At 35.4% G+C, this 12579-nt stretch overlaps 1 protein-coding gene across 1 annotated transcript in view; it reads left to right on the top strand.

The window, feature by feature from the left end:
• Positions 1-12579, top strand: part of ror1 (receptor tyrosine kinase-like orphan receptor 1) — a 183492-nt gene that overhangs the window by 138705 nt on the left and 32208 nt on the right. The window contains 2 exon segments of the mRNA XM_073851812.1: positions 7483-7770; positions 9995-10031. Coding sequence (XP_073707913.1) covers positions 7483-7770; positions 9995-10031 — 325 coding nt within the window.

The raw sequence follows: 12579 nt of genomic DNA, 5'->3' as shown, positions 1-12579 counted from the left end.
AAATACACTTTCAATATCAATGTACAGTTGAGGTCAAAAGTTGTTTACATATAGTCCACAAGAGAAAATAATAGTTGAATTTATAAAAATGACCCTGTTCAAAAGTTTACATCCCCTTGATTCTTAATTTTGTGTTCTTACCGGAATGATCCACAGCTGTGTTTTTTTTTTTTTTGTTTAGTGATAGTTGTTCATGGGTCCCTTGTTTGTCCTGAACAGTCAAACTGCTTGCTGTTTTTCAGAAAAGTCCTTCAGGTCTCACAAATTCTTAGTGACTGTATGATTTTGAGATCCATCTTTTCACACTGAGAACAACTGAGGGACTCATATGCAACTATTACAGAAGGTTCAAACACTCACTGATGCTCCAGAAGGAAAAACTATGCATTAAGAGCCGGGGGTGAAAACTTTTGAACAAAATGGAGATGTGTACTTTTTTCTTATTTTGACCTAAATCATTTTTTTTCATTTAGTACTGCCTTTCATAGGCTACAGAAGATGATTACACCCAGAAGACAAAATAAGTTAAATTGACCCTGATCTTGTCTCGTATTTTATCTCAAACATGCTGTTCATGACTTTGTTTTTCTCTTTTATTAGAAGCTAAGTACAGAGGGATGGCCTTTTTCACACAATTAACACTGAAATCATTTTTATTTTATATTTAAAGCCCATGTATTAGTTTAGGATTTTAAGCATGTAGCGCCAAAACCCTATTGTAACTGAAAATGCTGGAATCCTTGCCTCACGACGGACAAAACGCATGCCTCGGATTCGATTTTTGGCTATTTTGGATTTTTTGAAAAATCTACTTTTGCAAACTAGTCCTAGGTTTTTTTACCCAGTTGAAACCAAACCGGTGCAGAAAGATTCTCTGGAGATAGATATCTGGGGAAAAAACATTTAAAAAAACACCCATTAGTCTGATTCAGCATCCAAGAAAGAATATGCATATTCCATCCTATTTGTCTCAGTGGCTCCTTTGAGACTGATGTAGCAGAAATGGTATGATAGACTCGGACAACCATTTCCCTCACACACTCTTCCAATAACTATCAGCACAGTAAACAAAGAGCCTACTGTCCACACACATCTACACTGCCAGTAAAAGATGCCATTGTCTTGATCCTGCTAACTTACTCAAATTACTTTTTCAAATCATCTGACGAACTTTGATAAATAAACAACTGAATTTCATGTCTGTGTGGGTTTGTGTGCATTTGGTTCCATCTGGCTGAAGTTCATAACCAGTCACAGCATCCGTGCATTATTGGAAGGAAGTGGAAGTGCCCAAAAGATTAGGCTTGTCAGTCAGATGCATTATGGGTCGGAACTGATCGCCCTGTGGTTGTATTCTTCATTCGGTTTTCTTTTTTGGACAGCCATATTTGTATATTGTTGTAGGAGAGCTGATGTTTGGATGGAGGAAATTAAGATGTAGGGATAAAGAAGAGATCCGCCAGGGGAAGGAATATATCTTTTCCTCCAGCTGTCCTCAGACCAGACATGTCTGGAACAAGAGCAAGGGGGCGGTAGAAAGAAAGGAGGGAGAAGAAAAGGGAGGAGGTGTGAATGGACAAGAGGAAGGATGAAAGGAAGGGAAAAGGGAGTGGAGTAATAGTTGGATGGTGTGTATATTAGTCAGTTGTCACCCAGACCTCAGGTATCCCACTGTGGTTGCCACTGGGACCATAAGAAATGACTGATGCCCCAAAAATCATGATTAATCTGTTTTGTGGTGTGAATTTGACTTTTTGACTAGCTTTTGCAACACTGTTCAACATTGTTTTCAAAGGTACTTTGTGTGAAATATATTGATATTATAAAGAAAGAAGGTTCTTTGCAAAAAATAATCCAAATTAACAATTGGCATTAATATTATTTTTTTATTATTTTTTAAATGCGAGTTTGTATCTCACAATTCTGACTTTTTTCCTCAGAATTGTGAGATATGAACTCTCAGTTGCGAGTTATAAAGTCCAGTTCTGAGGGGAAAAACAGATATAACATAATGCATGTTAACTGCAAGATATAAACTAGCAATTCTAGGAAAAAGTCACAATTTAGAGATATAAACTTGCAATTCTGACTTTTTTTTCAAAACTGAAAGTTTGTCACACAGTACTGACTTCATTTCTCAGAAGTTTTTATCACACAATTGTGAGAAAAAAAGAGTCAGAATTGTGAGTTTATATCACAATTTTGAGAAAAAGAGTCAGTATTGTGAGTTTGTATCATGCAATTTTGAGAAAAAAGTGAGAACTGTTGAGTTTGTATCACAATTTTAAGAAAAAAAGTCAGAATTGTAAGTTAGTATCACATTTTTGAGAACAAAAGTCAGAATTGTGAGTTAGTATCTCACAATTTTGAGAAAAAGAGTCAGTATTGTGAGTTTGTATCATGCGATTTTGAGAAAAAAGTGAGAACTGTTGAGTTTGTATCACAATTTTAAGAAAAAAGTCAGAATTGTAAGTTAGTATCACAATTTTGAGAACAAAAGTCAGAATTGTGAGTTAGTATCACACAATTGTGAGAAAAAAAGTCAGAATTGTGAGTTTGTATCACAATTTTGAGAAAAAGAGTCAGTATTGTGAGTTTGTATCATGCGATTTTGAGAAAAAAGTGAGAACTGTGAGTTAGTATCACACAATTTTGAGAAAAAAAGTCATAATTGTAAGTTAGTATCACAATTTTGAGAAAAAAAGTCAGAATTGTGAGTTAGTATCACAATTTTGAGAAAAAAGTCAGAACTTTGAGTTAGTATCATGCAATTTTGAGAAAAGTCAGAATTGTGAGTTTGTATCATGCAATTTTGGGGGAAAAAAATCAGAATTGTGAGTTTGTATCATGCAATTTTGGGAAAAAAAGTCAGAATTGTGAGTTAGTATTACAATTTTGAGAAAAAAAAAAGTCAGAATTGTGAGTTTGTATAACACAATTTTAAGAAAAAAAAATATCAGAACTGTAAGTTTGTATCACAGTTTTGAGAAAGAGTCAGAATTGTGCGTTTATCTTGCAGTTTTGAGGAAAAAAATTAAATTGTGAGTGTATCACACAATTTTGACAAAAAAGTCAGAATTGTGAGTTTGTATCATGCAATTTTGAGAAAAAAGTATGAATTGTGAGTTTGTCATAATTTTGAGAAAAAAGTATGAATTGTGAGTTTGTCATAATTTTGAGAAAAACAGTCAGAATTGTGTTAGTATCATGCAAGTTTGAGAAAAAAAAGTCAGAATTGTTTGTATTACGCAATTTTGAGAAAAAGTCAGAATTGTGAGTTAGTATCATGCCTTTTTTAGGAAAAAAGTCAGAATCGTGAATTTGTATCACAATTTTGAGAAATAAAAGTCAGAATTGTGAGTTATCATCCACTTTGAGAAAAAAGTCAGAATTGTGAGTTTGTATCATGCATTTTTAAGAAAAAAGTCAGAATTGCAAGATAAAAAGTCACAATTACTTTTTTTTTTAATATATATTCAGTGACAGAAACCGGCTTTCGTATGAACTAGTTTTTTAAAATGCAGAATAATGTGTGTGACAGAATACTCTTTATATATAATTTTTGATAACAAAATGTTGGATCCGTTTTGTCTGAAATAAGTTTAAAAAGCCCTGGACAAAATGTATTTTAGATTAAGCCAGCTTTTTTCCTCTTATTCTTATTAATGTTGTGGTCAACAAAATCCTGCTCAAATCTACCACCAGATTCCTGGTAACCCTAGATACAGTTTTCTGAACACTGCTGTCAGGTGTTGTTCAGACAGCGCTGGGGTTTCTGAAAGGTGAATGGTAATCAAAGGAATTCAACCCCCACCACAGCAGGACTAATATTGTGGACGTACCTGCACAGCTGTGGGCCCTGCGGCTGCTTACCCTGCCTATAACCCTGGGGGGCCACACTCATGGCTCCCTCTCAATATACTTTTATTAATTTTCTCGTCAAAGTCACATTCCTCGCACTACACCAGAGTCTGACCTCCTGTGAGAAGATGCCACTGAATTCCAACCACTATATATTTAGAATTTAGTGAAGTAATCCGGCATAACATGTCAACCAAAAGTCTGTATTGCATAGTTTTACCATTATCATATCATATACCTCATAGATTCACAGACAATCTTTAAAGGAGAAGTTCACTTCCAGAATTTACCCTATGTGATCCAAGATGTTCATTCTTTTTTAAGGTTTTTGAGGAAAACATTCCTGGATTTTTCTCCATATAGTGGAGGAAGAATTGTGAGAGTTATAAAGTCCAGTTTTGAGAGGGGGGGAGGCAGATATGATGTAATGCGTGTTACAAAGTCAGAATTGCAAGATATAAACTAGCAATTTTGAGAAAGTCAAATATAGAGAGATTGCAATTCTGACTTTTTTTAGAAACTGAAAGTTTATATCACACAGTACTGACTTCATTTCTCAGAATTGCAAGTTTATATTTTACAATTCTGAGAAAAAAAAGTCAGAGTTGTGAGTTAGTATCACAAAACTCTGAGAAAAAGGCCATAATTGTGAGTTTGTATCCTGCAATTTAGAGAAAAAGTCAAAATTGTGTTTGTATCACACAATTTTGAGAAAAAAGTCAGAATTGTGTTTGTCTCACACAATTTTGAGAAAGTCAGAATTGTGGGTTTGTATCATGTAATTTTGAGAAAAAAAAGTCCAAATTGTAAGTTTTTATCACACAATTTTGAGAAAAAAAGTCAGAATTGTAAGTTTATGTGACACAATTTTGAAAAAAAAAAGTCAGAATTGTTTGTATCATGCAATTTTGAAAAGAAAAAAAAAGTCAAAAATGTGAGTTTGTATCAGGCAATTTTGAGAAAAAAAGTTCAAATTGTAAGTTTTTATCACACAATTTTGAGGAAAAAAGTCCAAAATGTGAGTTAGTATCACACAATTTTGAGAGAAAAAAGTCAGAATTGTGAGTTTGTATGACACAATTTTGAGAAAAAAGTCAGAATTGTTTGTATCATGCAATTTTGAAAAGAAAAAAAAAGTCAAAAATGTGAGTTTGTATCAGGCAATTTTGAGAAAAAAAGTTCAAATTGTAAGTTTTTATCACACAATTTTGAGGAAAAAAGTCCAAAATGTGAGTTAGTATCACACAATTTTGAGAGAAAAAAGTCAGAATTGTGAGTTTGTATGACACAATTTTGAGAAAAAAGTCAGAATTGTTTGTATCATGCAATTTTGAAAAAAAAAAGTTAGAATTGTGAGTTTGTATGACACAATTTTGAGAAAAAAAGTCAGAATTGTTTGTATCATGCAATTTTGAAAAAAAAAAAAAAAGTTAGAATTGTGAGTTTGTATCACAGTTTTGAGAAAAAGTCAGAATTGTGAGTTTGTATGACACAATTTTGAGGAAAAAAGTCAGAATTGTTTGTATCATGCAATTTTGAAAAAAAAGTCAGAATTGTGAGTTTGTATCACAGTTTTGAGAAAAAAAGTCAGAATTGTGAGTTTGTATGACACAGTTTTGAGAAAAAAAGTCAGAATTGTTTGTATCATGCAATTAAAAAAAAAAAAAAGCCAGAATTGTGAGTTTGTATCACAGTTTTGAGAAAAAAAGTCAGAATTGTTTGTATCATGCAATTAAAAAAAAAAAAAAAGCCAGAATTGTGAGTTTGTATCACAGTTTTGAGAAAAAAAAAGTCAGAATTGTTTTTGTATGTGCAATTTTGAAAAAAAAAAAGTCCAAATTGTGAATTTGTATCATGCAATTTTGAAAAGAAAAGAAATTTTGAAATTTGAAAAAAAAAGAAGGTTTTTGAAGAAAACATTCCAGGATTTTTCTCCATATAGTGGCCAATGCAGCTTTAAAGGTCTCTACACTATCCCAGCTGAGAAATAAGGGTCTTATCTACATGTAGCAAAACGATTGGTCATTTTCTAAGAAAAAAACAAATGCTTGTCTTGCACTAGCTTGACCTCACACATTACGCAATTACACACGTGACATAGGCAGAAGTTTAAGCACCCTTTGCAAAAAAAAAAAGGTAAAACAGCAATAATCTGATGATTTTGAGGTTGAAGCAGAAAATGAGATGAAGAACCAACCACACGTGACTTTTCCAACATGATTACTCAAAGCTTTCTTGAAATATTTATTTATCACTTCATATCAGTGGAAAAAAATTGTGGGATTTTTACTTTTGGAACCCCACTTTTGCACTGTATTATTTATTCATATATTTTAAGTAATTTATTTATTTTGTGGTAGTAATAACAGTGACTGCACAATGCCCCAATCTATAAGACTCTTCTTAATCATGAGTAAGTATTGACAGATTGTTGGACTGTATGTATGATACGCTCATAGTAAATCCGCGCTGAGTGAGAGGAAAAGTTTACTTTCACTCTTTGCTTCTTGGCTGCACCAGTAGGGCTTGTCAGGATGCCATCAAGAGCCTGTCAGAGCATGTCTGCCAAACCGATCATATGACTCCACAGGAAGTCCCAGGGAACTCTACAGAGGTTAAAATTATTTGTATGGAACAACTCTGACTGTTTGGTTTTTGCCAAGATGATCTCATTAGTATTCATAAGCATTTGTACGCTAAGTATACACTTTTATTTGAACATTTTTGTATATTTGGACAGACACTGAAATGTACAATAATATATTGACTCATCTGAAACCTAAACCATTTTATGTAACACTTTAGTAATCAACCTGAACAAGTACAAAAGATTTATAACATTGTCAATTTTTGACATAACATTGCGTTTCATTTATTTACTGGTCTTTTTTTTCTTTTATACTGTACATTTCAGCATCTATTCAAATGTATTTGTGCTGAAACCACATGTTAGTTATGCTGATAAGACATTATTGTTTTTGCAAACACACACATACCATTATATACCCACTCCAACCCCAATTCTGGTTGGGGTCCTTCACCACAAAGTGTTTCAGCATACCGTCTGTGTAACTTTCCCATAGATTCGAAGTGCTACCTCAATCGTTCCCCTCCATGGCCTTACTCAGACCAGAATGGGTCAGATCTGCTGAGCTCACTGCAAGCACTTTTATTTCCCACCCACCACTCATGAAATATTGGGGGTTGTCATGTTTTTGCTGGCCTCTTATCAAAGTTAGCTGTAGGCCTGGCAAGACAGATTTTCTGGAGACAGAAGTTTCCAGAAGCTTCAAGAGGTTTTGCCGTCCCCTCTGGCAATATCCAACCCCGATGAGACAAACTAATGATTTACCACCTAGTGGCAACCGCTAAATATCATGTAAAGAATTCCTAACCGGCAGCTTAGAGGTTTGTTGCACATTGTATGCTAGTATATAGTTACAAGTACACAAGAAAACCCTCTCGGAAAAACTTTTGACTTATTGCATGTCAAATAATGGCGGTGTAAGCGGATTAGTTCTGTCATTATTGCTCACCCTCATGCTGCTGATTTTTTTCAACCCAGTTCCCTTTGGGTAATTGAGTTAGCTACAATCAACAATTTCTGTCTTGCCATTTCAGATCACTTTCTACGGCTGGATGCTCCAATGAATAACATCACTACCTCCCTCGGACAGACAGCTGAGTTATATTGCCACGTTTCAGGGAATCCACCACCCGCAGTCCGCTGGCTCAAAAACGATGCCCCTGTGGTCCAGGAACCGCGCCGTGTCTCTTACAGGCCCACTCCGTACGGCTCCCGCCTGAGAATCCGAAACCTGGACACCACAGACACCGGCTACTTTCAGTGTGTGGCTACCAACACCTATGGCACGGTATCTACCACAGGAATCCTGTTTGTCAAGTTTGGTGAGTGTTTTTGGAATTTAACAATATCCTGATGATTTCATAATCAAGTGACCGACGAGGCATTGCAGAATAACTTCAGGTCTGTTTGTTTAATCATTTCCCATCTCAGAGGGTCATCTTTGATAGTTCGGGAGACATTAGGGGGTTTTCAGTTATGCTTTTTTAAAGTATCGACTTCGTCTCAGATGTTTCTCCTAAAATTCATTTGGAAAAACAAATGCAACAAATGCCAGCAAAGCAAATTCCAACATTTGCTGGATTGTGTTAACCCTGTTACTGGCAGTGTGAACCAGACTAAAAAAGAAATAAAGTGGCAGAAATGCATATTATCACCATTTACTCACTTTCATGTCATTACAAACCTGTATGTCTGTCTTATGTGGGACATTAAAAAAACATGTTTTGGTAAATATCTCTTTCCCCGTGTCTGATTATGCCTACTTCCCAACTATATAGTAGGGCAATAAAGAGTATGAGAAATTAGTAATATTTTCAGTTTTGTAGTATTCATAACAAACAGTAGGTGCAGAGGCCAAAGTGTGCATCCATCCATATCTCATTAGGCCATAAGTCACATGATAAAGCCAACAATATTTCACGTCCAATTCGTACGTATTTTACAAATTTGTACGACCTCATTGTGCAATTTTGTACTACTTCTCTGACGGGTTAAGTTTAGGGGCGAGGCTTAGGTGTGATACTTCATTCAAATTCCTATGAATTTTCCACCTACTAAAATATGTAAGATTTTTCACGAATCATATAAATTTATACAAGTGAGGTTGTACGAATGTGTACGAATTAGTCGCATGTCCAAATTTCATTCATACTGCATACATTTATGCTATATAGAGCATACTTTTTACTGATTATGACATTTATTCCTCATCAAATGTAGTACCTACTCAATATGCGATTTTGTACACAACTGTTTTTTGTTAGTGTTGTTTGGTCCAATTGAATAAAAATAGCTGATAATAATGGGAACCCCATGTATTAAGACTCATATTGCTTAATATAACATAAATAATGTCTGATACAGAAATATGTCATAGAAAACCAATGAAAGATTAACGCTACTTTAAAAAATCCACATTTTATACATATTTATACATTTTGGACTATGGAGGGCGCCATTTTTTGGTTGATGTAAAATGGTTGCACTCGCTGAACTACTGGCACTACCTGTTGCTTGTTGCTATTTTTATCACAACACAACTCTGATAAAAAAAAAAGAAAAAACCTGTTAACGATGCCACATTGTGTGGCTTTTGCTTGTAATTTTTTGTCGAAGGGCAACAAGAAAAGCGATGTAAGTCTTCACTGCTTCTCCTAGCGATAAGAAGGGGAGAAAAGAATGGGAAGATGCCTGTGGAGGAAAAAAACTTCCTAAAGACCTGCGTCTTTGTTCTCTCCACTTCAGCCCTGATGCCTTCGAGGCTTATAGTCGACCACAGCTACCTAAAGAGCTTACAAACGGCAGAGACAAGAAACGCTAGATGCCATCCTGACAGGATGTAAACATGCCGATGTGTGTCAGCCACTGAAGGAGTTTCTCAGTGTGGATTTTACTCGATATCTGGGGGTGTTTAGACTCCTTGTGGGGAAAAATCAATGGTACGGCATTTGCTTTAAGCCTACGCTTATATTCATATCGTAGCCACCTGCTATTTTGCAGTTGTGTTTCACCAGTAGCTCACTGAGTGCAACCATTTCACGTCATCAAAATAATAGCACCCCCCATAGTCCAAAATATGTATAAAACGATGTGGATTTTTTAAAATAACATAACATTTCATGGGTTTTATACTACATATTTTAGTAAGAGACATTATTTATGTAATATTAAGCCATACAAATCTTAACACCCAGGGTTCCCTTTAAAGTCTTTCCAGAATTCAATAAACATTTTATATTCTCTTAAAACAATGTCTTTGTTATCTAGGAGTAACAATTAAGATTTTAAGAGATTTTCAAGTAGTACACACCCCATATAAATTTTGACCTGTTGCAAAGCAGTGGTCCCTCCGTTTAGAACGCCGACCCTTGTAAATGTCCTGATGCCCTCAATGGCAAAAAAAACTGTGTAGGTCTGATGAGGTCACTGCAGTTATTCTCTATTCAATGATGCCAAGGAGTCATATTGGCTGCATGTGTTGTGCTTCTTTGTGGGCGATTTGTGCCAGGCATGTTGTTAAATATCCCCACTCTCTCTTTCTTCCAGATCCGGCTCCCACCCCTCTGCCTGGAAGGCCTTCACCGTAAGTCCATTTTCCTTTCCTCTCAGTTATACCCAATCTAAAATCCTCCATTATCTATCATTAAATATAGTAGAGCAAAAGGGGAAAAACTTTGCATAAGCAAATAATGGTTTAATTGCTCCTTCAAGAATTGTCTGGCTAAAGCTTAGCCATTTTATATGTGAGCGAGTGGATGATGTAGACCTGCACTGAAAGGAATGCATGCGTTTGTCTGTAAGATTATAGGCTATATGTTAGACTGGCACTGCACTTGAAACTTTTCCAACTTATATTTGCTTGCAAGGTCTCAAAGGTCACGTTATGCATATTTTAGTGGGCGTATTTGAATAGGGGTGTAAATAATATGATTTGATTATCATTTGATACTAAATTTTGCAATGCAGTTTACTATTCTTAGATGTGGTAATTAAAGACTGCTCTTTACATTTCTGATTTATAGCTTTACAGTGAGCATTCCAGAAACTTCAGCAGGTCAGTTCTAGGTTAGCAAAAACAAATAAAGATATTGTCCATGTTGCTTGCATGTGTCTTGTTTAAGGCTGTAGGAACTGCAGTATTTGTACGTCTAACTTCATTAAAATCTGCCAGCACCTGTTTGTGCTAAAATGTACAACCAGGCTCACCACATGTTTCTGTTTCAACCCACTCAGATTACAGACAGTACATTAATACACTGCCTTCATGTTTCTCTTTTAATCTTACCATATTTCCATGCTGCAGGCTTCAACACCTACTGTAGTCACTTAGCTTGGAAACAAAGATTTATGATAACATATGTTTTTTTTTTTACTTTACTAAATTTAGTGCCCTCTTTAGCATCTTCTCATATGATGTAGCAAGTTGACCCACTGTTAGAAGTAAACAGTCGCGTGGTTTTTATTTACAGTACTGATGCAAATCTCAAAGTGCTGCAGATTTCATTTCTAAACTTTGTGGAGAGTCTCCATCCAAATCAAAGTCTGAACCCCTGACCGTTTGACGTGACTGGCCGCGCTCCAAATCACATTAATATTGATTAAAGTCCACAAACCCGTCTGTGTGCCTCTAAGCCTCGTAGAGATGACAGCACGGCTCGGTTTGGACTAGCTGCCGTCATTGCGCCGAGGTGCACAGAGATCCCTTTGAGCCATATGTTGGCCTGTTGGTAATCATTAGTGTCATCATCAAAGAAAGGCATCATGTCAGCTTCCATCAAAAGGAAAAGGGTCAGTATGCTGTCTGTTTTTCTTTACACTCTTTCTCCTTTATGTACCTCCGGATAAGTATCGAAGTGTTAGTCTCGTCTTGGTGAGGGGCACCTGGTAAAGAGAGTGTGGGGAGATAGTGTCCCTGGTGAGGTGTTGTGGCTGGGACTCTAATGAAACTCTTCCTTTAATGAACTCCAGAGCAGAAGTGCGTTTGCAAGCCTGGTGTCAATGCATGGACTCAGAGCTGAACTGGCCACAGCTGGTCTTAAGATGGCCTTGTAGTGGGGAAAAGAGGAAATATGAGAGAAAGTGGGGAGGGGTATTGATGTCTGAAGGGCAAAAGGTCAATGAATAGGCAGGGTAAAATGGATGAGGCATGAAAAGGAAAGAATGAGGTGACACATTCAGAGATTAACAGTCTACCAGTATGGCAGTTTACATTGCAGCTTAGAAATAGGCAAGGTATCTGTTTTAGCATTTTGAAAACTGGTGGTTTAGTGCTGAAAAAAAGTTGTAAAACATAAATATTCCTCACTTACAATTGTGACCCTGGACCACAAAACCAGTCATAAGTAGCACAGGTAGATTTGTAGCAATAGCCAAAAATACAAAGTAAGTGACGAAATTATCGATTTTTCTTTTATGCCAAAAATCACTACGATAATAAGTAAAGATCATGTTCCATGAAGATACTTTGTAAATTTCCTACCCTAAATATTTTAAAACTTATTTTTTTAATAGTAATATGCATTGCTAAGAACTTCATTTGAACTTTAAAGGCGATTTTCTCAGTATTTTGATTTTTTTGCACTCTCAGATTCCAGATTTTCTAATAGTTGTATCTCAAACAAATACTGTCCTATCCTAACAAACCAAACATCAATGGAAAGCTTATTCATTTAGCTTTCAGATGATGTATAAATCTCAATTTCAAAAAATTGACACTTATGACTGGTTTTGTGGTCCTGGGTCACAATTGTGATTTTTTTTTTTCATATTTGCAACTTTATGTAGCACTAAAGCAACTCTATTTCTTGTAATTGTGACATTATGTCTTACAATTGTGACTTTATTTATATTTGCAACTTTATGTAGCACTAATGCAACTACAGTATATTTCTTGTAATTGTGACATATCTTACAATTGTGACCTTTTTTATATTTGTGATTTAGTATCTTAGAAATGCTACTTTATTACTTGTAACTCAATTTTTAGGTAATTGCAACCTGATATCTTACAAGTGTGACTTCATTTTTCATATTTGCAACTTAATTTAGCACTAATGCAACTATATTTCTTGTAATTGCAACGTTATATCTTACAATTGTGACTATTTCTCATATTTGCGACTTAATATGTT

Source organism: Garra rufa, chromosome 12 (genome assembly GCF_049309525.1).
Source record: "Garra rufa chromosome 12, GarRuf1.0, whole genome shotgun sequence".
Lineage (NCBI taxonomy): Eukaryota > Metazoa > Chordata > Actinopteri > Cypriniformes > Cyprinidae > Garra > Garra rufa.
This window is presented reverse-complemented; position numbering and strand designations above follow the sequence as displayed.